The sequence below is a fragment of the Phyllostomus hastatus genome, unplaced genomic scaffold (assembly GCF_019186645.2).
Source record: "Phyllostomus hastatus isolate PE091 unplaced genomic scaffold, TTU_PhHast_1.1 phas_contig_58, whole genome shotgun sequence".
Classification (NCBI taxonomy): Eukaryota; Metazoa; Chordata; class Mammalia; order Chiroptera; family Phyllostomidae; genus Phyllostomus; species Phyllostomus hastatus.
This window is the reverse complement of record NW_025333916.1, coordinates 24,211,764-24,237,854: the sequence shown is the minus strand read 5'-3', so window position 1 is coordinate 24,237,854 and position 26,091 is coordinate 24,211,764. Positions and strand designations below refer to the sequence as shown.

Sequence of the window (26,091 nt, the reverse complement as noted above, 5' to 3'; positions counted from 1 at the left end):
TACAGTGGAATATTCTAGATACTTTTTGGAAAGTATTACATAATTTATATGAAAATTAAAATGTTGACTTTCTTTTTGTTTCTCCTATCTTTTAATATTTCCTAACATGTACTGTCTGTGGTGTATCACCGGGCATAGTACGTGAATCTCCTTCATCCGCAGTCAGACTTTTTTAAAACATGGGGAAGAGGATGGCGGCTTTGCGATGACTCTCAGGAGGGGTTAAGCACACCCTTAACTACCTCTTCCTCGTCCTCGGGGTGGGCGCGGGGCGCGCCGACTGGCTGGAGCTCCCAGCGGGAGTCCTGACAAAGCCGGGCGGGGCAAGGCTTGGCTCGGCCCCGCCCCGGGAGCCCAATCCCGGTTTCACTGCCGCGGGCTGTGTGCGCGCTCTTCCGGCGGCCGCACAGGTGAGGAGGGTCCCAGGGGTGGGGCCCACGTGACCGGGACTCGGGCGGGGAGGGGCTTGCGCTTCCCCCGCAGGTGCGCGGGCGGTGCGGGGCTTCTCGGTGCCTCGGAGCTTCCTCCTCCCGCGGCGCTCAACGCCCAGCCTGGCCACAACCTGCGGGTGGAGGCCGGTGCCCTGGGCGGTGAAGAGGAAGCGGGGCCAGGCGTCCGGAGGGCCCCGTGTCCCGGCTAGTCTCACTCGGGAGACAGGTGCGCAGGACGCGGGCCGCGCGCGCCGCTGTTTTTCCGGGCTCGGGGATCCTGGTGATTGGGAGTCAGGCCTGGCTGAGCCGGCTTAGTTCCGGCCACTTTGGGGTGGAATCTGGGAAGACCGAGAGTGGATTTTCGCTTAGAGACTCGAAGACGGAGCACGCCCGCAGGGTGGGCAGAGCACAGGGGCGAAGCGAGGTAGGTGGCACGCACGCCGAGCGGCTGACTCGGGAAACGCCTGAGCGGAGATGTTCCGTAGCCCGTGGTCACTCACTTGTGGGTGAAGTTGAAGACCTCGGGACTTTCCCAGCCCCGCTGGAGGACCCCAAACGTCCGAAATCTCCTTTCATGGGCCCGGTAAAATTTTACAGCCTGCTAAAGCAGTGGCTCTGTTGGTGTAAAGGTGACCAAACTCGATTTCTGGGACACTTTGTGGGGAGAGCCGGGGCAGAGGAGGGGGCGCTTCTCTCACCGCAGTGGCTTTCCCAGATATGTTCCCAGAGAACGCAGTGAGGGGTCGGGCCTGGACAAAACAAAGACCCACTGCACCTCTGCGTGCCGAGTGGCCCCCAGTGACACCCGTATCCACAGGTTTGCGATGTGCTAAAATAAAGCTGACCGTTCCCTTCTCACACCACATATTTTGTTCTTCCACAAATCTTCAGATTTGTGTTTTTTGCTTTTATTTAAACATTGATAGGGTGATCTAATTCAAATAAGCCACCTTTTACAGGTGCAGATATATCCATTACAATTAGAAGCACATCTTTTTTTGTATACTAGTGAGTTAAATTAAGCCATGGGGCATCCTTTAAATGTATATACTTTATAGTATAGATATTGAGAGCTGTTATGTAAAATTTGCTAAAGTTATTTGTTGTGCTTTTACTTCTACTCTTCTTAGGAAAATGTGCTTCAAAACTACAGTGGTACTTTGCATTCTGGCATGTAAACTTTTCAGATAAAGATAAGAAACAGAGACAACAATTAATTGCTATCATTTATAGAACTCCTGCTTTGCTTTGGGCACCATGCTGGGACTATCATAGTTAATTCTCTAAAACCCAAGTGCCCGGTTTAGAAGACCCCCAAATGTAAACTCCATCTCTACCCATTTCCTGCATGATTCTATCTAGCCTGTGGCAGCACGTCCCCTTCTGTATATAGACTGCCTACGTAACATCTTCACCTGGATTTCGAACTCTCTGAGGCTGCTTCTCCCCAAGGCTACACTGGAGGAGTGAAATGTCACAGGTGAAATGATCTGATGTCCGGTTTGCTTCAAAGTATTGTATTGACAGAGGGAATAAGGTAGGGGATATAGATGCAACAAGATTGGTCATAAATTGATAATCACTGAAGTTGAAGTTAATGGGTATATAGGAGTTCATAATACTGTTCTTTCCACTTTTATTGAGTTTGAAAATCTCTATTAAAAAGTTTATCTCGGCACTGGCTGGCATAGCTCAGTGGATTGAGCACGGGCTGTGAACCAAAGTGTCGCAGGTTCGATTCCCAGTCAGGGTACATGCCTGGGTTGCAGGCCATGACCCCCAGCAACTGCACATTGATGTCTCTCTCTCTCACTCTCTCCCTCCCTTCCCTCTCTAAAAATAAATAAATAAAATCTTTAAAAAATAAATCCCATTTAAAAAAAAAGTTTATCTCCATTGCTACCACCATGGCCCACTGGATTATTTCACTGGCCTCCTAGCCAGTCTCCCTGATTTCATGCTTGTCTCCTGTACTCTCAACACAGCAACTTGAGAGATACTATTAAAACATGGCCAGTGTGGCTCCGTTGGTTGGAGTGACGTGGTTGTGGGTTCAATCTCCACTCATGACACAGGTTGCGTGTTTATGGGTGCATATGGTAGGCAACTGATCAATGGTTCTCTCCCACATTGATGTCTCTCTCCCTGCACTGTCCCCCCAAAAAGTCAGATGAGTCACTTCTCTACTCAGAATCCTCCAGTGGTTCCTTATCTCACTCCCAAGTAAAAGCCAAAATCCTTTCCAGTGGTTTTCAAGGCCCTCGTGGCTCAGATGGCCTCAATTCTCCGTCTCACTCACTCTGCCGCTGCCACACTGGCCTCCGTGCCCTAATACTTCAACATGCCAGGCACTCTTTCAAGGCCTTTGCACTAGCTGCTCCATCTACCTGGAATACTTCCCCCTGGAATACCTGCCTGGCTTCCTCCTTTATCTCCTTCATTTCTATATTGAGATGTCACACTCTCTATGGAAACTTCCTTGGTCATTCTATTTAACACCCTGTTAAACAGGAACCTAGGGAATACATGTAACACCCTGCCCACAATGCACTCCTTATCCCCTTTCTTAACTTTGTTCCTTAAAGTTCCCTATACTTCACTCCCCTTATCTATCATCTGTTACTCCCCCATTGGAATATAAGCTCCATGAAGACAGAGATGTCAGTCGGCTTCATTCATTGATACACTTTCAGCATGGTGCACAGCACTGATACTCCTGGTATGTGGCAGTTGTTCAGTGAATATTGAACGATCAGTCTCCATTTTACAAAGTAAAGTAAAACAAGCCTTAGGAATTTCTAAATAGTTCAATATCATTAGGTGGAATTATCCTTTTAAATTGTGATACCACGTACACAGTGTCAAGTACAATGCCATGTGCCAGGTGAGTCTTCAGGTAAATACACACTTATAAGCAATTTGAGGGAGAAATTCATGTGCTGTAAACCCAGTAGTTACAGTAGCAAATGCTTCCCTTCTTTTTGTATTTGTGTCCACATTACTGATTTTATGAAGGAAATCGACAAGTTTAATAAAAGTGCCTTTTCTATGCTTTATTTTTTAGGTGGATTGAATACCCTCTAGAGTGACTTCCGAGTCTCCATGGCAACAGCAGTGCCTTTAGATAATTGCTCTGGAAAGAGCGGTATACCTGGTCATTGCTGCTGTTCTGTGTTGTACTTTTGGGGACTCTTCACCTTTGGTGATTTTTTTTCTCTGAGAAACCAGTTGTGTTTTGTTTTGTTTTTTTAATAAAGAGAAGGAGAGAAACATCAATATGTGGATGCCTCTCACATGACCCCAGGTGGGGACCTGGCCTGCAACCCAGGCATATGCCCCGACTGGGAATCGAACCCAAGACCCTATGGTTCACAGGCCAGCACTCAACCACTGAGACACACCAGCCAGGGCAGAGAGACCAGTTTATAAAATCTAGTATCAAGTGTTACTATTTTAGAGTGGAAGGAGCAATGCCCCTACACTGACTTTCCTGACTTAGGAAGGAAAGGGGCTCTTCACTCCCTGTGTTTAACAGGCTGCTTCTCCTGGGCCATTCATTCCAAAGCAGATTTGAGTTAATGAAAATGAGTAGTTATTTGCTGACCTATCACATTTTGGTATGCTTACACTCTTAAATATTTTGATTTAGCTGTTTGAGGAAAGGACTCTACTTGGAATGTGGTAGCATCCTACTTCGTTAAATTTAGTCTTATTTTTGTTTTTTTACATTTGGTTGTTTACAGAACTCATAAGTTAGACTTACAAATGTTTTAATTTAGAGCTAATATTTAAAATTTTGATTGCCCTTAAAATTGTATAGAATGATGACTGTATGCCTGGCTAACATTAATTGTTACATATGTTTAAGATATACATATTTATGTTATCATTTTTTTAAAGTTTTTATTTATTTATTTTTAGAGAAGGGAAGGGAGGGAGAGAAACATCAATTCATGGTTGCCTCTTAAATGCCCCCTACTGGGGACCTGGCCCGCAACACAGGCATTTGCCCTGACTGGGAATCGAACCAGCAGCCCTTTGGTTTGGAGGCCGGCACTCAATCCACTAAGCCACACCAACCAGGCCTATGTTATTATTTTATATATCATAATAGACATGGCCATATTGGTTTCCTAAATGTGATCATTCACTACTAAGTGAATTAAATCAGCCTCATTGAAATAATAAAAAACTAAGTATAAATGATGACTTTAATCTTGGCCACAGGTCTAGAAATCACAAATGTCGTCAAATGATGGAAGATCCAGGAATAGGCACTACGATGAGGTCCCAAGGGACTCGGCCTATGAAGATGGCACCATAAGAACCCTGCAGACTCTTCGTGACAGTGAGCTGGCTGTGAGCGCTGATCCTTTGCCACCACCCCCTCTCCCATTACAGCCACCATTCGGCCCTGACTTCTACTCAAGTGACACAGAGGAACCAGCCATAGCACCGGATCTCAAACCTGTAAGGCGCTTTGTCCCTGAGTCCTGGAAGAACTTCTTCAGAGGGAAGAAAAAGGACCCAGAATGGGATAAGCCGGTGTCAGACATCAGATACATTTCCGATGGAGTGGAGTGTTCACCTCCAGCGTCTCCAGGGAGAGCAAACCACCGTTCACCCCCCGACTCCTGCAAAGATCCTTACGGAGAGTCAGAAGGAACCTTTAATTCCCAGAAGGAGGCTGAAGCAATGCTTCCCCAGGATCCCTATGGATCTCTAAGCCGACACACACAAACGGCTCTCACATACAGTGAGAAGGTGGAGGCGTATAACCTGAGGTATTCCTACATGAAGTCGTGGCCTGGCCTGCTGAGAATTCTGGGTGTGGTGGAGCTCCTTCTGGGGGCCGGCGTCTTCGCTTGTGTCACAGCTTACATTCACAAGGACAGTGAGTGGTATAACATGTTTGGCTATTCCCCGCCCACTGCCATGGGAGGCATTGGTGGCCTGGGCAGTATATATGGGGGCTATTACTACAGTGGCCCCAAGACTCCTTTTGTACTTGTGGTTGCTGGATTAGCTTGGGTCACCACCATTATTATTCTGGTTCTTGGCATGTCTATGTATTATCAGACCATTCTTTTGGACTCTAACTGGTGGCCCCTAACTGAATTTGGAATTAACGTGGCCTTGTTTATTTTGTATATGGCCGCAGCCATAGTCTATGTGAATGATATCAACCGAGGTGGACTCTGCTACTATCCATTATTTAATACGCCGGTGAATGCAGTGTTCTGCCGGGTGGAGGGAGGACAGATAGCAGCGATGGTGTTTCTGTTCGTCACCATGATTGTTTACCTCATTAGTGCTTTGGTTTGCCTCAAGTTGTGGAGGCACGAGGCAGCCCGGAGACATAGGGAGTACATGGAACAACAGGAGGTAAGGAATTTCAGTCTTTCATTTGTTTTTAATGTTTTTTTTTTCTGTTATTCACTCTCTTGTTAAACCATAGACCTACTTTTGCCCCACCCCTGTATTGTTCTCAAAACAAAGATTTTTACAGAAGCCTTTTTTAAGAAGATGATGTGAAGTTCAAAAGGCCCTAGCCCAGCGTCTGACATGCTGTGACTGGGACAGCCCACTCTTGTGGGTCACTTGTGCGCAGACCTGCAGGTAGACACCAGATACGTAACATAATTTAGAGTTTGTTGACTGCATTGGTATGTCCTTCTGGTGCCTAAGGGGAAAACATAGCTACTGAATTCCTGCAAAGAAGAAGAACATATTCAGTAATAAAATGTCTTATCGTTGAAGTAAGTTTTAGAACAATCTTGATTCTTTAGCATGGTGAGACAATAAAAAACACAGTTTTGCAGTTAGAGGAGGAAAGTGCTCATTTAAATCTGTTACGATGAGTTCCACTTTCTTGCAGCAAGCTAAATAAAGTCAAGTAAGTATGTGGTGAACCATGTATGATTTTTTCTCTAAGTATTGAGAGGTTGGGTTGTGAAAAACATACTCTGAAAATTTACTCAGGCATTTTGATGTTTCGTCCTTATTTTAGGTAGATGAATGCTCCAAAATTAGAATGAGAGCCATGTACTTGATTTCAGTTCTAAGATTTAACTAATTAAATATACAAAGGAGAAAGAAGGAGGGAGAGGATTAATAATAATAAAATCTAGAGGATAAGACTACATCAAAGCCCTATTTAAAATAATTTTATTTAAACAGTAGCAAAATGTTAAGAGATGTTCTGCTAGCTTCATTATACCCTGAAATAAGTTGTTTTGCTTTCTTCTTCTAAGAAGTGTCTAGTAGAATTTCCTCACACTGATGTCAGTATTGAACTTTTTCTTAATGTTAAATTAATTATATTATGTATGTTTTCCCACTTTTCCATATATCTCCTTATACTATATAATTGCACATGGTGTACAGGGTGGGCAGAAGTAGGTTTAAAGTTGTAATACAAATAAATAATACAATAATTAATAAATAGCAATACAAGAATAAACTGTTTCATGTACTCACAACTGTAGACCTACTTTTGCCCTACCCCTGCATATTGGGCAAAACTATAGATAAAAGATGAAACCTTGTCCTTATTTACTCAATAACCTATTTATTTACTTACTGACCTATATACTTTTTTACTCTTTTACAAGAATCTTATGCATGAAGGCAACAAAAAACTTGACTAAGTTTTTAACAAGTACCTTATGATTTATGGAGAACCTCAGCATGTTTCAATGTGATCTATATTCTTTTGTCACAAAATATATTAATCTTACTAGAACTTGACATAGATTTAAGTTTTTCTAAAAGTTTGCCTTGGCATGTTAAGCATATTTCTTAAATTTACATCTGTGTATACAAAGTAAAGAACTTTAAATTCTAATCAGTGTGAAATCTAGGTAGTGAAACACACATATCCTCATAAGTTTATGTAAATTTAATAACAATAGAGTTCTTAATATCATTTCAAAATTCTACGTTATCTGTAATTGTCAACATAATACTTTCATTCTTTTCCCTTTGTCAACAAAAAACTTGTTTCTATCAGGCTTTTCATAATGGCTGATTGGACTGGAATCTCCTCTGACGCTGGAGGCTGTGCCTCTTTGTGTTGCTATATCTTCCTGAAAGTTAAACAATGTAATGGCCTGTGGCTTTTTTCTATTAATTTTATAATATAACTGTCTCAGACTCTTTAAATGTGCAAGGTAATGGGAGCCAAGAATAAAGAAAATCTAGGAGACTCAGAACAACTTACCTAATAGTCTCAACCATCTCCATGTTTGCACCTCTGCTCTTTGTTCCTGATTGACAGGAAATTACAGATACCCCATCCCCTCTGGTTCTCCATCAGCCCATCGAAACCTGGCCAAAAGAGTGGAGGAGCATCTGAAAACTAGAGAATCAACCTCTGTAGCATGGAGATTGGACTATAAATGCAGGTGGATGGCAATGATTGCAAAGTAACTTCGCATGCCTTATAAAATCATTTTAATTCTCTTTGTTCCAGATAAGTGAGCCATCATTTTCATCAAAAAGGAAAATGGTAAGAGAAGAACCTCACATTATATTTTATCTCTAGATTTGGTAAATACTTTTCTCTCTTGTCTATAAATCTGTAGAGTAGATCATCTGTCTGTGAAAGTGTATCTATTACATTGAGTTCCTAAAAGGACTTTCAGCTTTTTTCTAATACAAAAAGGATCAAATTAGATAAGGTTATTAATAACTTCTTTACATTTTGTTAGATGAGAAGTTATGTAAGTGAATGTTGGTCCTCCTTACATGTTTAAATTTTAATCATTTTTTAAGCGAAGAAAATTCTCCCAAACTTTCTGCAATCTCTTTAAAGTTCTTTCAGCTGCCAAATGTTGTGTCAGGAAAGAAATTTCTATTCCACCACTTATTAACTGTGGTGGTAAGCAGGTGTCTAACTTTCTAATGCCTTGTTTTCTTCATCAATAAAATTGGAATAATAATACTTCCTACTCACAAGATTGCTGAGATGATCAAATGAGATGCTGTTATTATAGTTATTTACATATATAAAATAATTTAATATATTTTAATCATAATTTTATCTCATTGAAAATTTCTCTCATTTCTGTAAAATCCTGACCCAAGTTATATGTTTATTGAATTTAGAGAGAGAGGTAGGGAGGGAGGTAAAGAGAGAGAGAGAAACATCAATGTGGGAAACATGAATCAGTTGCCTCCTGTGCGTGTCTCGTCTGGGGATCAAATCCACAACCTAGGTATGTGCTCTGACTGGGGATTGAACCTGCAGTCTTTTGGTGTACAGGACGATGCTCCAACCAATTGAGCCACCCAGCCAGAGCAGAAAGTTCTTCATTAAGATATGGGTATTATTTCCAAGCAAAAGTTGAGAATCCAAGTTACTGGTTTGTTTCTTTCTTTGAAATGATAGCATATTTACTTGGTTCAAAATTCAAAAGAAGCTGTAATACAAAGCCTTCTCTCACTCCTATACCTTGCCTTTCCAATTCTCCTACTTGGAGGCAGCCAGTGTTATTAGCCTCTTGTGTTTCCTTTCAGAAATGTGTTATGTATATATTCGCTCTCCTCCCCCATTTACACGAACGGTAGCATACCATACACACTGTTATGTTCCTTATTTTTTCCACAATGCATTTCTAAGACGTTTTCCTATTAGTACATAAAGACCTTCTGCTTTCTCTGTTTACAGTTGCATGGTATTGCATTATGTGGACGAATCATAGTTTATTTAACCATAAATGAACATTTAGGTTATTTCCAGTCTTTCACTATTAAAAACAATCTTGTAGTGAATAACCTTGTACATATAAGAATATGCTTGTACAAACTTCCCTTCATATATTTTGATTGTCAGATTGTCCAATAGAAATTTTACCCATTCTCACTCCTACAGCATGGCAGGCCTTCTCACCCCCGACCAACACAGTGTGTTAGGAAAGGTGTCGACATCAGTCTGATGGCTGAAACCAGTGTCTCGTGTAGTTACCATTTCATTTCTCTTGTCAGGAGTGAGGTTCAGCATTTTCTCTGTTATATTTGCATTTCCTTTTCTATTAACTGTCATATCCTGTCCAGTTCTTTTTTTTTTTGGATTGACAGTTTGTTCAAGCCCTTTGTTAAGTACATGCATTTTGAAAATACCTTTTATTGGATCTTTTTAACTTTATTCTTTATAGCACACAAATATTCTTTGAAAGTATTCTCTTAATATGATGCACTAAGAAAAACACAGCATCACTTCTGTGATGTTCCTGCCAAAAATACTTTGTGCTGAAATAGGGGATTTTATGAAGTGGGTGAATAGTTTGCCCAAAGGATCATGATTAATACATCAGTGTCATCATTAATTAATTCATTGAACAAACATGTACCAGCCTGGCTGTGGGCCAGTGATATGAATACTACAAAGAGTATCATTGTATATACATACGTACATGCATGCATACATACATGAGTGTATATATGTAATTAGGGTAAAAAAGAGTATTATCTCCATTTTTTAGGGGCTTACAAATCTAGTGAAAAAAACACAGACACAAGATTATAGAGTATGATTGTGTGTGTGTGTATGAGAAAGGGATCACAAGCATCAAGAACTATAAAATCAAACTAAATAATTTGCATAGAGATTTGTATTTCTCTGACATCTCCTAGGAAAGTCAATTTATAGATGATAATGTCAAACTTGGCATTGTTAATTGGTCATCACTGGGGATCTGTAACTAGCAACATTTTTTAAAGTCAATTGCATTATTTTTGACATATATGTAAACTCATCTGAATTGCAGCTGACAGGGTTCAACAGCTTTCCTGGATTATTTTGGATGTTCATCCATCTTTAGAAATAAGAGATAGCTGACCCATCCTGACTGAGCAGGCGCGGTGCACATGAGTTTCTCTCACAAGGCCATGTGGACCTAGTGCTGCAAACCTGCACACTTGAAACGTTGTTCAGAGAATTAGAGAGAGACCATTGTACTTTGTGTGCATGTACCTGCCTTTGCATTTACTTTTGTTTTAACTTCCTGCTTCCCCTGTGTTTTAGTTTTGTGTTCATTCATTCAACATTTATTGCTGTCAGGATATACATTTCAATTAGACTTGTCCTAGCTCAGAGCTAAATGCATGCTCACTTTTAAGCTGTCTAAAATGTACGTATCACATGTACCTGAAAGTGATTATAATAGTTCCCTTTAGGGGGGCACCTGGCTAACAGGGGCGGGGAACAGGGATAAAGGGAGACTTTTCATTATGTACCCTTTTAGACCTTTTGAACTGTTACATCATGTGTATATGTTACCTATTAAATTTTTTTAAGTTTTTTAAGAATTAGATTAATACTCATTTCAGATACTGAGATCAGCAAAAAAGGCTGATGTTTAAATATTACTAACACTGGCCCCCCCCTTTTTTTTTCCGATTTAAATGCAACTTTCCTAGCTAACCCTCTTGGCTGCCTTCCAATGTTAGTCCAGAGACATTAGAGAGTTTGACCAGCTGGGAGTCATCGTGAGGCTGGTTTTGGCAGATCATGGCCAGTACTCTCCTTCAAGACTGCCAGCATTGCCTTAACCCACTGGTAACTCCTACTGCCCCAGAGGAGACTAGGAAAGTCATAAATTCCACCCTGGCCCGGAATGTGTCACAGCCTTGTCAGAGTCCTAAAATAATGGTCACTGCATAACATGTCAAGTTCAAAGGTACTTTGGTTTAGAAGATATTCAATATTGGAAAGACTTTATGAAGGAAAGGGGGCCTAAAAACTTATATATGCAGAAATTCACTTTCTAAAAGCTGATTCTCATTAATGGGTGATGTCAAAATCTGATATCTGAGTTGGCAAATCAGAGTGTGAACATTAGGAAATGTGTTTCAGAACATCCTCAGGGGCAGAAGAGAAAAATCTGTTTGCTTTGTGGGGTTAAGGGTGACCACTCTGCAGGTGTTGACTGCTCAGCACCAGGCTGGACTGTCTCACTGAGCTGCAATATGGTGATGGTGTGGCAATGGTGGTCATTCTTGGCCAGGGCAGAATTTGTGGGCTTCCTGGTCAGTCCCTTGCAGGTAGTAGGATTTACCAATGGGATTAAGTACAGAATAGAGTAAAAGGCTTGCCTGAATTGGAGGAATGTACCCCAAATGATGGAGTGGCCAGTGTCATTGGTGAGAATGTGGCTGAAACAGGTTTCACATGTGGGACAGGATTAGAAAGCTCTGCCAAAGAGTTGAGGGTAGCTCTTCTGGGCCACCCTAGTAGGTTGATGCCCAGCATGTCCAGGGTGTGCTGTGGAGTTCCAGATCCCGACAGGTCCTGGAATACTCAGGAATAACCTTAGCAGGGATGGAACCCCCATTCCTGGGACTCCTTTTAAAGTTATATCAATCCAGTATATCCTTTTGAAGGCATCTTTTCCTGGGAGATGCATCAGTGTGACTCAGCATACGTAGGTGTATTTTATAGGCAGAAGGCAGACCTCCATGAGAGAGGACCTCATGACTTAACTGAGGAATCTCCCTTGGACTTACCAATCAGAAATCTTGTACAAGAACTTGGATCTCCAGCTTCTCATTGGCTGTGATTTTTGCCTGCTTCCTCCCTAGTCCCGAGCAGGGAAGAATTGGCAGAGTGCTCTAGGAGAGGCATGCAGTGTAATGAAGGCAAAATAAGTCTTGGGATCAGGCAAATCTGAATTTGAGTACAAGATCAGCTACTTACTAGCTCTGTGATCCTGGGTAAATTACGCACTGTGTCTCTGAACTTCGGTTTTTTGTCAGCTGTTTGGAACTGTTAGGCTTTCCCTTCTTTGGTATTTAACAAATAGAATTTATAAAAAGGAAACAAGATTACTTTTAAAAGAAATAATATGCAGACATAAAGTAAGATCAAATAGAGACAGAAATAAATTCTAATAAATCCCTAAGTGCTGAGAAGAGTTCTTTCCCAAGCAAAAAAAAAAAAAAAAGCCAAAATCTAATCCAGGTATCAAAAGTAATGGTGTCGTTTTGGGATCGGGGGCCTGTGCATCATTACATTATACACTCAGAGGGAGAAAGAATCAGAAATCGGGGAAATGGACACTTCTTTAAAAAAAGATTTTATTTATTTATTTTTAGAGAGTGGGGGAAGAGAAAGACTGATCAGCTGCCTCTTGCGTGCTGTCCAACCAGGGACCTGGCCTGCAGCCCAGGCATGTGCCCTGGCCAGGAATTGAACCAGTGACCTGACGGTTTGGGGGATGATGCTCAACCCACTGAGCCACACCAGTCAGGGCTAGCTTTCCCTATTTCTAACATAACGGGATATTCATCAGCCCCTTTTTAATTTGAAAGACTTAGTAATTATGTACAAAGCATTACTTATTCCATTGCTTAATTACTTTCTCTTGCCTCACAGTAAAGCTCCTCTGATATTTGCTGACAAAACTAGTTTTTACTAGAAGCAAAGAAAGGTGGTTTCTGGGGCTGTGTTCGTAATCAGGAATGCTGCTGGAGAGCAGTCAGGCCCAGGGCTAGAGCCCAGCGCTCCCTTCCCACGGAAGCTTAAAGTGATTTGATTCTTCCTCTCATGTCTAGTTTCGGACTTTTCCCCCCAATAGGGTTTTCTGAACTGATGATCAGTGAGGTTCACCCTAAAAGTGTGGAAGAAAAGTTAAAAGTTAAGGGCATAAAAGTTAAGGGCATAAAAGTTAAAAGTTATGCCCTAAAAGTTAAGGGCATAAAAATAAAACAAAAAGTAAAGCAGATGAAATAGTTTTGTTTGTTTTTTCTTTGGAAATATTCTGGCTTCTTAAAACTGCCTCTTTATAGTAAAGGTTATGTCTTGGAAATAGAGATGGACAAGTAAGGAAAATGAATAGTTCCTGCTTGAAAAAAACTTTAACTGGAAAAAAAACCCAAACCCCTTATGGACTGTCCCATGGACTGTTGTGCCCACTGTGAGGACCTGGGCCGAATTCGTGACTGCGGAGGAAGCCTGAGCTTGCTGCCCGGGACTGCTGTTGAGACTGCGGGGCCAGCAGGGCCAGCGGTGTTCAGGGCCGCTCCCTGGGCCAGCAGTGTGAGAAATGGGTTGTTCGACAAAACAAAAAGGAATGCCACGAAAAAGAACTCTTCTATATAAGCCAAAATATTCAACACCGTAATTCGTTTTCAAGATTAAACATATCAGCACTCATTAGGATGAAGAAATGGCATCCTCACCAGCAGAGAAAAAAGCAGACTTTCCCCCAGAGCATTCTGCTCCCACTCAAATTCGTGCTGTTTTGGGCCCACTGGCTGGGTGTGCCTTTCTGCACTGAGGCGATCTGGTTCCCCTTCACCTAGTGCCAGGTCTGGGAGCTTCTCCTTTTCATAACACACCGCCCTCCCCCCCCAGGGCTGGTGAGCACGTCTGATCCTCTAATCTGGGCTGTGCTGTTTGGTGAGTTAAGAGCTAGTGGTTTTTAGAATGAGCTCATGTTAGACCAAACCTCAGAGGCAGCCCCAGAGATAGAAAGTCAGGAAACAAGGGATTTTATAAGCTGCCTGGCAAGGTTTTAACATCTCATTTTGTATTTGTTTTTGGAGTAGGGGCTACTGTCAGTTCAGTTTGAGTTTAATTAACAAGCCTGAGGTGAGGGCCCACGGGGGCAGTGGAGGGGCGCTGATTGCTCTAAGGAGATGGCAGTGCCTGCCCCGCTCAGCACAAATTCATTTCTAGCATGCTACCAGAACTTCAGCATTGAACAGTATACAGCTAACTACACCAGTTTCCTCGTGTTACTCATTGAAAGTATCAGTGAGCCAAAAAGTTCTGGGTTTTAATCATGGCTTTTCCACTCATAGCTGTGAGACCTTGGAGGAGATACTAAACCTCTCTGAACCTGGCTCTTGTATGTGTGAAATGGAACCTCTTTCCTGACATCCAGCAGCCTTACCAACTCAACTGGTATTCTGGGCACTGCTTAGCAGGGGCCTGAACACTCTCCCCAGCCCCAAAGCTGCGTGTCCATCTTAGCCTGCCTGTTCCAGGGCAGGTTTGCTGGGCCTTGCACCCCTACTGCCTTTCTTTTGGCTGTTTTAGCTCTTAAGGTCTATAACCTGTGTTTCCTCTCTGGCCTATTTCATCTTGCGTTCTTTTCCTTTCTTTTGAATGTACCATTTTTTACTAAAAAGGCCTTTAGGAGCTCCCCAGGGTAGAAACCAGGGTGACTTAAACCACCACCTCCAGGGTCCTCATGAGCTCTTCAGGGAATCGCAGGTTGGGGACACGTGGGCACGTTAAAGACACCCACCATCTCTCCTCTGGCTTCTTCGCTTGCCTTTCAGGCAGCGAGAACCACAGCTCGTGTCCCTCTCTGACCCCCTCAGTGGCTGCTTGTCATCGCTTCATCTCGGGTTCCAGTGTCATTTGTTTCTTACTCCACTTTAGTAGATTTGTTCCACTTTTGTTCCCTGAAGTTATGTTGAATTACATTTTTATTCTTTTACAATTAGTTGGGGTATAAATCCAAAATAAATAAAGTACTTAAGACCCTGGATTCACCATTCCATCACCCATCCTTGACATATACATGATGGGGGTTGGAGGGTGTTCTGCCTGTTTTATGCTCGCCCATATCTCCATGTGAGTCCCTCCAGCTGTTCCAGAAAGACTCAGAACAACTTTGTCAGTATAAAACATGTAATTCTGAAGTGAGATGTTAGTTGCTGTTTCTACTTTGCTTCTTCTTGACCCTCCATTTTCTTCTAAGAACAAATTCCATGTTTTCTTCTGCCTCTGTTTGTAAACAAATCCTCTTTTTCTCCCAAACTGTAGTGTGACATGGCCATCAGTGGTGACAGACAGAGAGACCAAGAAGTTAATTTCAAAGAATTGAGAGCAACAAAAATGAAGCCGGAAGTACTGAGTAGACACATTCCCGCAGGCCACATCCCTAAACCCGTCGTGTTGCCTGACTATGTGGCGTGAGTATCTGTCTCAATCTTCAGGATAGGAACTGAGAGATTCCATTTGGGCTTTTCGTGTTCCTGTTTGTCTCTAAATTAATCCTCTCTGCCTAAACTCATCTATGTTTGAACAGTTGTTTGTTACCTGGGAGATAGTGTATCAAATTGAAGGTGCAACATGGTCAGTGAGGAATAAGCTGAGCTGATTTCCCATGTGGCTTGTTGTAGTGAAAAGTTACCACTTTGGTTAATTTTTACCCCCAGAAAGTACCCTGTGATTCAGACGGATGATGAACGAGAACGCTACAAAGCTGTGTTCCAAGACCAGTTTTCTGAGTACAAAGAGCTCTCTGCAGAAGTTCAAGCCGTCTTGAGGAAGTTTGATGAGCTGGATGCAGTGATGAGCAGGCTGCCACATCATTCGGGAAACCAGCAGGTCAGTGTCTACAGCTGTCTGGGAAGACTGGTAGTTAGGAAAGGAAAGATCTGACCTCTTTTAAAATGCAAACAAGCCATAACCTCATGCGTCTGCTGTCTGTCTAGGAAAGTCACTTGAGGTCTTAGTCAATGTGACTTAGTCAAGGTTACAGTTCAAATTATATAATTGAATGTCTTCAGCCTTCAATTGTTAAACAATATTTTCTTTTCTTATCTACATAAAGTATGAATTTAGCAAAGATACATACTGAGTCAATCAGGGTCCCAATGGAGACAGATGACACACGTAAACTCAGATACTTTGAGGAAGTTTTATTCACAAAGGAGTGGGTGGTGTGCCTAGGAGCCCTGAGGGGCCCTGCATTCTCCAGCAGCCAGTGATAGCTGAGCAGGAGCCACTCCAGGCCCAGAGAGCGCAGTGGGGGAGAGCACAGAGCAGGTCTGAAGCTGCAGACATGAGCTCCTGGGCACCTGAGTCAGTCTGAGGAAGGTGACCTTGGCAGAGAGGAAAGCCAGGTGAGGAGGGCAGCGCTTTCTGTAATGTTCTTTTCCTTTTCCTATAAATGCCTTCTTATTTCATATTTTATTCTTCACTTTTTTAACTGATGTACAAACTTTTATTGAAATACAATTCACATGCCATAAAATGCACCCTTTTTAACTGTATAATTAGCGATTTTAGTGTATTCACCAAGTCAAAGTCAAACAACCATCACTACTCCCTAATTCCAGAACACTTTCATCACCCCATGAACAAGTAGCCCTTACTCCCATTCCCACCTGCCTCCAGCCTTTGGCAACTGCCAGTGTGCCTTCTGTCTATGGATTTGCTTCTTTTGAACCTTTCATATACATGCAGTGATACAATGTGGCCTTTGGTGTCTGCCTTCTTTCACTTGGTATAACGTTTTCAAGGTTCATCTATATTGTGTTGTAGCAAGGATCTGTACATTGTTCTTTTTTGTAGTGGGACAATAACATTCCATTATTTGGATATATGGCTTATCAGTTGATGGACATTTGGGTTGTTTCCACTTTTTGACTATTAGAATAAATGCTGCTGTGAACATTTGCATGTACTATCCTGTCCTTTTTAAAGAGGATGTATTAATTTAATCTATTATTTGTGTAATTAAAATTTTAAGAATTCACACAGCATTTTAAAATAATTTCAAAAAGATTAATGTATGGATATATAATAGATATATGTTTTGCATTATATATACACACATATATATTCTTTTAGATCCATATAAGTTGGGCATCCTTATTTTAACCACAGACTTTTAAGTGTGCATTTAAATTGGTTATAATTATGAGCTAGCTAAGCCAAGCATGTAGAGTAGTGACATTTTCCTAGTCCTGAAGCAATGGGATAATGTTGGCTAAGTGACACTAGTACCAGGAAGCAGGAAAAACCCAGCAACTACTACAGGTCAAGGGTCAATTACTACCATTTGGAGAGCAAGCAAGGTCCACGGGTCCACAAAGGGTGACCACATTTACAGGCCCTCCAGGAACTAGCGGCCCAGGAGTCTGGATTAGCACAGGGTGGGAACCTCGAGCTGGTTGACAGACAGGATGCTGAGAAACCCAACTGAGACAGGTAGCTCTGAGCCTAGACCCAGTGGTCTCTGGTTTGAGGGCTTGGTGTGACTTGGCCAGGGCGCAGGCATGATGGTCTGCAGTTGGGGCTGAGAGACTGAGTCCTCCCCTGACATTTCCACACGGTACCTACAGTAGTCATGTCCTCTGGGTTTTAGCATGGTATGGCAAGTAAGTAGCCCAGTGACTGGGCCACACTTAGTCTCAGTATCTCCTCCAGCCCTTATCTAAAGTAGAAATATTAATTGTATCACAAATGTTCACTTCTCTTTGGCCACAGGCGGAGGTTTGCCGTGGGCAGGAGTCTGCCAGTAAGGCTCGCTCATTCCCTAGCACGTCCCCAGGGAGCCACGTCAAAGCCCAGTGGGCTCGCTTGGAGGCACAGGTTCTCCCACCAGCCTGGTTGTGGCCCTTGAAAAATGAAACAATTGGCCCTGGCTGGTATGGCTCGGTGGATTGAGTGCTGGCCTGTGAACCAAAGGGTCACCAGTTTGATTCCCAGTCAGGGCACATGCCTGGGTTACAGGCCAGGTCCCCAGTAGGGGGTGTGGGAGAGGCAACCACACATTGATGTTTCCCTCTCTCCTTCTCTTCTTCTCTCTCTAAAAATAAATAAATAAAATCTTTAAAAAAAAATGAAACAATTGCATGGCTTTTCTAAGCCCATAAAATACCAATATTGCTCAAAATCATTCCTCTGGTCCTCCCCCTCTTAAATTCAGTTTCTCACACAGACTCTAGCATAGGTTTTACCACTCAGTTCTGTGTGTGTCTCCAGCACGGCAGCCCTGGCCCCAGGCTTCTAGTTTGCTCCCAGTCCGGGACCTGTTAACATAGATGACAGCTGCATCTCCAGATTCATCTCTCTGCAGGCAGCCTGCATGGCACAAATGCTACTCATGGTTGTAGTATGTAAAAGACATTGAGGAATTAAAATGTATTGGGAGAAGCATGTGGGTAAGTGATAGAAAATGTTCTCAGGGGGCCCTGGCTGGTGGATTGAGTGCCGGCCTGTGAACCAAAGGGTCGCCGGTTTGATTCCCAGTCCCGGGCGCATGCCTGGGTTGCAGTCCAGGTCCCCAGTAGGGGGTGTGTGAGAAGCACCACTAAGTCCTTAAAAAAGACAATGCTTTTAGAACTATAAATTATAACATTTTGAGTTTTTATTTATTAGGTTTATAGTATCTAATGGTCTCTATAGCATAGGTTTCATGGATAAATGAAGGCATTGTTCTAGTCATCTGCTCCCTTTGGATAGGCCACTCAACTCCTTAACAAATTCCATGTTTACTATAAAACTTAGAATAAAGTTAGAAGGAACATTATATTAGCTATTTCCAAAAACTGAATAGTTTCAACCTCTGAATCCCAATACCAAATAACATGGAAAATAGCTTATCAACAGGGGTGAAAATTATGCCTAATAATAGGTTTATAAATAATAGGTTTATTATTATTTATAGGTCTATAGGTCTATTATTATTTATAGGCTTATAAATAATAGGCCTATAAATAATAATAAGTTAATAAATTATCCTTAATAATGTGGTCATTATGTGCCAGGCACTTTACAAGGATCATTTCAAAGTCTTCTCACAACCCTATGAGGTAGTTAGAGTTATTATTTCCATTTACCAATAAGGAGACTGAGCCTTGGGAGGAGTAAAGATCTAGGTCACGGCGCTGGCAGGCAGAGGCACTGGGACCCAGTTCTGGTTTCACGCAGGCAGGGCCTTTCTGCCCACCCCTCAGTCCTACTGTCTGGCCGATAGTAAGTCTTCGGATGTCCAGTGAATCAGATTCTTGCACATGAATACTGTCATTATAGTCTTAGGTAAAAATTGCTTTCTGTTCTAATTCCCAGTGTACTTTGAGACATTCTTGAGATTTGTGAGTAAGTGCAGGTGTTTCAATTCAAGTATACAATATGCTTTTCTTAGGAACATGAGAGAATTTCAAGAATCCTTGAAGAGTTTAAGAAAAAGAAGAAGGTGAGTGAAACCATTTTCTTCTTCAAAGTACATTCTTATCTAGGTGCAATGGAAACAACTGACAGACTTTAGATTCTTTTAGCTAAAGTACTTCTTTTTTTGAATTTCTTAAGGTGCCCCTTATTAGGGAACAGGGGTGCCTGCTGGACACCTTTTCTTCCTGTCTCTGTTCTGATTACGTTCTGCTGTGTCCTGGTCAAGCCACCTAGAGACATGAGCACTGATGCGGTACTCGCCACCCACATTTCCTTCAGAAACACGACCTTATTTTACCTGTTTCCAACTCCATCCTTAATTACACAAATCAGTAGAGGCCCAAGAGAGCTTTTATTAAACATTTCTATACTCACTTTTTTATGTATTTTAAACTACCAAAGTTAGCCTTGGCTGGTGTGGCTCAGTGGATTGAGTGCCCTTCTGTGAACCACAGGGTTGCCAGTTCGATTTCCAGTCGGGGCACATGCCTGGATTGCAGGCCAGGTCCCCAGTAGAGAGTGCGTGAGAGGCAACCACACACTGATATTTCTCTCCCTCTCTTTCTCCCTCCCCTCCCCTCTCTACAAATAAATAAATAAAATCTTTTTAAAAAAATAAACTACTAAAGTTAAAGGTGCCTTTCTCAAATTTGCTGTGAACCTAAAACTATTCTAAAAAATAAAGTCTATTAAAAACTGGCTATCTTACAAGGCAGATTTTAAATCTGCAGGAAAATCTTCTAGGAAGGGTCATTTTCTGGGTGATAATGTATGTGTTTGTGTTTGGGGGGTTTTCTTGGTGAGAAGGCAGAGGCTGATAGAACAACTGTGTTTCTTTTTTAGGATCCTACATTTCTGGAAAAAAAAGAACGCTGTGATTATCTAAAGAATAAACTTTCTCACATTAAGCAAAGAATTCAAGAATATGATAAAGTAATGAATTGGGATGTTCAAAGTTATTCTTAAACCTTATTTGAAACCACTCTTTTATATGAAACTTCATATTTATTTACTGTCTTTTTTATGTCATTTTCTGTGATAAAGAAGTAAGCTCTTCCTGAATCAGTCTCTACTTGGTTTAGCTGGAATGCAATGTTAGAACAGTATGATTTCACTCCAGCATTTCAGAAAAACAAATTTACTAAGGGCCTTTACTAAGCATGGAGGAAACTGTATTCATCTGTGTACAATTTATGTTGAAATTAAAAGTGATTTAGAGATCACATTCTCAGGCGTGGAAGCGAGTATCGGTTCTAGTGCTGAGAATGGATTGATTCCGGTGCTGTAGAGTATTAATTTTACCTTTTTGACTCAGGCGGGTTCCTAAGATTTTCTAGGACAAACTTCCCTTCCTGGCCACAGCTGTCATTATTTTCCCTTGAAAGGGGTTTGAATGCAAGATAAACATTTTCAAGCCTGATGGTCTTGGGCAAGTTGCTCAATCTCTCTGTGCCTATTTCTTCATCTGTAAAACACAGTTGATAATAGTGCCTACCTCATAGGGTGCTTAGGAGGATTAAATGAGTTAGTATTTGTGAGGTACTTAGAACAGAGTCTGGCACCTTGTTAGCAGTACGCTCTTGTTTGTGAAATCTGTAGGAAAACGTATGTGAGGTGAATAAACTACCTAGAATGTCTCAAGGAAACGTCCTTAATGAACAAGCCTGACCAGCTAACCAAAAGGCCATGTGTCTCATGACCTTCTCTCCTATGCTGTTAATAACTAAGCAGATGTTTCCCTGTGGTTTTGTGCCCACTGGGGTCCAACACAGACTTCCCGTCTTGAACCAGTGTCACTGTGCACACACGTCCACAGCCTGGCCCTTCCTGTTCACGGCACCTCACGCAGGACTGTGTGGGTGCCATTGCCTCTTCTCTCTTGTTTGGACATTTATCCTCAGGCCCCATGACGTCGCCTTAACTTAGAATCCCCTCCTTTTGTTTATTGGGATGCTTCATCTTCCCAAGAATTATCTTTGCTTTGGGGCTTTATTCAAGAGAAATGTTTTATTTTTATTAGTTTGAACAATGAACTGCCTTAAAAAGTTTTTTTTTAAAAATCATTGCTACCAGATCCTGTTCAGCAGCATCTATTTTGTAATTTCCCGGGGTTAGAAATAAATTTCTGCTTAATATAGCTGCCATTCAAACAATTCACGTTCAAAGAATTTTCTCAAGTGAAACCACAGAAAGGCATGGAAAAGCAGAGGGTTAAGAAGTGTAGGTTCCTGAATGAATCTCCTGGTTTTCCTTTGTCGGTGAAATCTGACTGTGTGTTGCTAGTGTTTTGATACCATGGTCCTCAGCGCCCTGAGAGTCTTAAGGGGTGAGACCTAGGGCAGCGCAAGGCTCCTCCTGGAAGCCCACTTCAGTTAGAACAGCTTCACTTTCTGTTGTATGCATTGGGCCCCATGCTCACATTTCACTTAAGAATACCAATGCTTAAAAAAAAAAGATAAAATAATTCCATTTTGATAGACTGTAAAGAGTTAGATTAATATCGAAATGAACTGTTAAGGAAACTTAACTCTGTAAAACTTGATTGTTATAATTGTAAGTGTTATTTTTCCAAAACCACTGTTGTAACATTGGACTTAAGTTTTTTTATGTCAGTATCTAGGCATATTAAAACATTAGTTGTTTTGCTGTCCTAGCATTCCTGTGTTGACTGGGTGTGTTCTTGCAAATATTTAACATTATCATAAAATAAACTAGAAAATCATTGAAAACCTGTGAGTCATGACATTCAGGTGGCTATTTTCCCCTCCCCCACTATTTGCAAGAATTCAAAGTCATGAATTGCTTGCTGAGTTGCTTGCCACAGGCTGCCGTCACAAAGTACCACAAGCCGAGTGGCTTAAAACCACAGCAGTGTACTGTCTCAGTTTTGCAGGCTAGAAGTCTGAATCACAGCGTCAGCAGGGCCCAGCTCCCTGGGGAGGATCCTGCCTAGCCTCCCGTGGTTTCCTGGCAATCTTTGGTGTGCCGTGGCTTCTATATGTATCACCTAAATCCTCTGTCTTCACACAGCTGTCTTCTTGTAGGGGCACCAGTCATACTGGGTTAGTGACCCACCCTCAGTAGGATGACCTCATCTTTTTTTTCAAGTCAACAGGTATTTATTCAGTTCAATATAACAAGCAAAATGGTTACAAACCATTATTATTTTTCAAATGCCTCAAATATACTGGAATTTTTTCTATTTACAAAAGTAGTACATGCAAATTGTAGGAACTTTTGGAAAAGCAGAGTATAAAGGAAAATTATAAGTACCAATAATCTCACTGCTTAAAGGTGGCTACTGTTAATATTTGATATATTTCCTTCTTCTGTCTCTACAGTTTTTTTCCCATCACCATTATCCCTCCCACACCCTCTTCTACCTCCACCCACTTTCCTCCCCTGGATGACCTCATCATAACTGATTACACCTTCAAAGACCTTGTTTCCAAATAACATCACATTCTGAGGTACCAGAGGTTAGGTATTCAGCATACCTTTTGGGGATGAGGGGACACAATTCAACCCATATAACAGCCACATTTGGCAAGGTGCAGTTCAAAAGATAATTCCCTGTACATTTTTTCCCTCCACCTGACTTGAACATATATTCTAATTTGAAACGTAGTAAGAGAATATGTCAGTAATGTCTGAAACTTGGAAAGAGGAAAGCATATATTCTTCACCTGTTCACTTGCGTTTGCTGTTTATGTGCCAGATGCTTTCATTGAACGGGTGGTATTGTAGCATTGAAGACATAGTGGTAAACAGACAGAGACCACGCAGTTACTGTCTAACAGGAGGTCTGAAGGTGAAGATGAGATGTACATATTTTTATGTACATTTCTACAGATGGTGTGCATAATAAACCTGATACTGAAATGCACCAGTGTTCAAAAGATAAACAATATAAGAAAAATCTGTAATTTTTTTCTGATTCCCATCTATCTAAAAGAAAAAATTATTGTGGAAAAAATTTTAAAGGGGAAAAAAAGAAAAATGAATATAAAAGCTTAGTAAATAAAAGTCCCGCCATATCAGTTTCACTCCCTGGTGATATATACTGTTTGGAGCACACCCTTCCAGTCTGTCTGTGGTACATACAATTACTTTAAAAGTATCTACTTTAATACTTTAAATGTGTTTTTTTTTTTCTAAAAAGAGGGCCTGGCAGCCTGCACCAGCCTGTGGTGAGGAGGCAGGGGAAAGTCACAGGTGGGAAGGATAGCCAGCCCTGTGGACCGAGAATGGAGGCTTCTGGGCTCGCTGCAACCAAGGCTCCAGCTCCTACTGAAAGAGCTTGACACGTGAACTTCTTCCAGCATCAGCTTCCTTATCTGCGGTTAAATAATATGGCCTGATGAAATTGTTGTGAAAATTAAATACAATAATGTACATAAAATACCAGGAAGATACTTGCTCAATAAGTGGTGGCTGGATATTCAAATACTGTTTTCATTGAGTTAGATAATGAGTTGACTGCTTTAAAGGTAGAATATCAGAATGACTATTTAATAACAATGACAAAAGGCTTTTTCAGAAAGTATATAGGTAATGCATTTATTATAAAAAATGAAGATGAGCTTCTAGTCTTCCAAATACACACAAATAAAGTTACCCATTATTCTACAACCCCCCACCCGTGATAGCCACTATTGATACTTTGGAACATAGCCTTCCATTCTTACCTTAGGTTTATACAGGGTGGGGCAAAATTAGGTTTACAGTTTGTATAGAAAATAATACAATAATAATATAAGAATAAACTTTTGAGTATTCACAACTATAAACATACTTTTGTCCAACCCTATATTTATATAAGCATGTTATAGGAAAAAAGTGTTGGTATTAACAAAATATGTTTTAATTATATAGTATAGTGTGTTTTGTGTTTTAAATAAGAAATAAAATAATCGTGATTTTTCTGAATTTAGAGTTTTTTATTTTATTTTAATGCAATTTAGTTACATTACTTTTGAAAAGTTATTGATGTTCCTGTCATATGGTGAAACAAGCAAAAAATAGGTGTAGGTTTAAGCCTCCCTCAGCTCCCCTGACCAGTGGGGCAGATGAGATAAAAGTATCTGAAGTCATACTGTAAGCCACAAGTCCTATTAAAATCCTTACGTTTGGTTCCACGTGCTTCATTCTAAAGTTATCAGTAGTAAGAGCTTTTCACTAGTTGAAGTACAGTTCATCATTTATAACTTGAGCTGTTAACGAGTGTGTGTTATGTCATCAGGGCTTGTCTGGGGGTCTGTATGCTCTGGTACAGCCTACTAGCTACATAATGGCATCGACACATTCCAATTACATTTCCTTCTCCATTTCAACTGATTGACTTGCGGGAGCCACAGGGTCCAGTGCTAGTGTGAAAGCAGGAAACAGAGAAGGATTGGGAACAGCATTTTCCAATTAACAGGACACAAATTTGGCACCTTACTTTCTTCTTTATTAAGGAGGGGGGAAGGTCCCCAGATATAAGGAGCTTATCGTGCATTCTACCTCCAGGTATGTAAAGATTGAATTCTGTTTGCCCTGTAAAGTGATTTAATGTTTAATGGATGCACTTGCTTTGGAGGAACTAATGTTACTTAACTTACCAAGACAGGAAGAATTGTAAGTAGCATACAAGGTTGCTCTTTTTACACAAAGGAAAACCTTTTCGTGTTACCAATTAAAACAATAAGCATTTGTAATCGTTTTGTAGGGAATTTGGGGAGGAGAGTTTAGCAGTCAGGGTTCTTAGTTATAAGCCACAGAAAGCTGAGCTGTGTGATTTAAGAATTTATTACCATCTACTGTCCAGATTGCAGAATTGCTGGGTGGGCTGGAGAACTGAGCTAGAGGCTTTGCAGCAGGAGCTGTGTCCTAAATAGCACCTGAGATCCCATCTGATGAGAACAGCTCTCCTGCCGTCCTCAGTGCACCAAATGCACCACCAGCCCTGCCATCCTGTGATGCCGATGCCCGTGACTCAGATTCAGGTGACTCAGTGAGAAGTGCAATGGCAGACCCCTAGGTCACTTGCCAGATTCATCACTTAGGGAATTCCCAGAGCATGAAGAGATTTAGATGCTGAGAGCCAGAAAGAAAACAAATAGCACCTACAGAAGAACAGTAGTTGTCCTAATTTTCAGTGTAGTCAGGGATTTATCCTATTCAGTTGTAAATAGGCCGGATATACAAATGACAGCCAAAGACAATATCTTTAACCTTAGTGCTTCTGGTGTTAAGGAAGAAGGCAGGAAGGGTCCCTGCTCATGTCCTAGACATGAGAAATGGGCTCCTGTCTCCAGGTTTGAGATTCAGAAAACATTATCACCCTAAGGCAATGCAATAGAATAATTTCCTGTACCTCTAAGTATTTATCAAAAGGCATGTCCAAGGTGGTTTCCAGCTGCTTTACTCATAATAGCCCCAAACTGGCAATAACCCAAATGACCATCAACAGTGGAGTTGTAGAAATGAGGAATTGTGGTGAAGTCATAACTACTATAGAGCATTTAAAAAAAAAAAGATGAACTGCTGTTACGAAACCTAACAGTGCTGAACAGAAGCCAGATGTGCGTGCGTACAGGCACAGTGATGGTGACTGAGAACAGTGCTACTTTGGGAGATCCGTGATTGACAAGGAAGGGGCACGAGGCAGCCTTCTTTCTGGGGTGTGGAGATGGCCTGCACGCTGTGCCGGACGGTAGTTACATGAGTATACGCATATTTCAGTATGCAATCTGCCCT

At 41.5% G+C, this 26,091-nt stretch overlaps 1 protein-coding gene across 5 annotated transcripts; it reads left to right on the top strand.

Moving 5' to 3' along the window:
- Positions 1–345: 345 nt before the first annotated feature.
- On the top strand, positions 346–24,262 carry MARVELD2 (MARVEL domain containing 2). 5 transcript variants are annotated; one of them, XM_045848173.1, is made up of 8 exons: positions 346–410; positions 4,659–5,816; positions 7,906–7,941; positions 15,211–15,359; positions 15,606–15,777; positions 19,325–19,375; positions 20,194–20,283; positions 23,513–24,262. In XM_045848173.1, the coding sequence occupies exons 2-8, from the start codon at positions 4,674–4,676 to the stop codon at positions 23,576–23,578; spliced, it is 1,707 nt and encodes a 568-aa protein (XP_045704129.1). In that variant the 5' UTR covers positions 346–410; positions 4,659–4,673; the 3' UTR covers positions 23,579–24,262. The 5 variants fall into 5 exon arrangements, with proteins under 5 accessions (XP_045704129.1, XP_045704128.1, XP_045704127.1 ...); XM_045848172.1 differs by lacking the exon at positions 346–410 and adding an exon at positions 462–657; XM_045848171.1 differs by lacking the exon at positions 346–410 and adding an exon at positions 462–855.
- Positions 24,263–26,091: the final 1,829 nt, after the last annotated feature.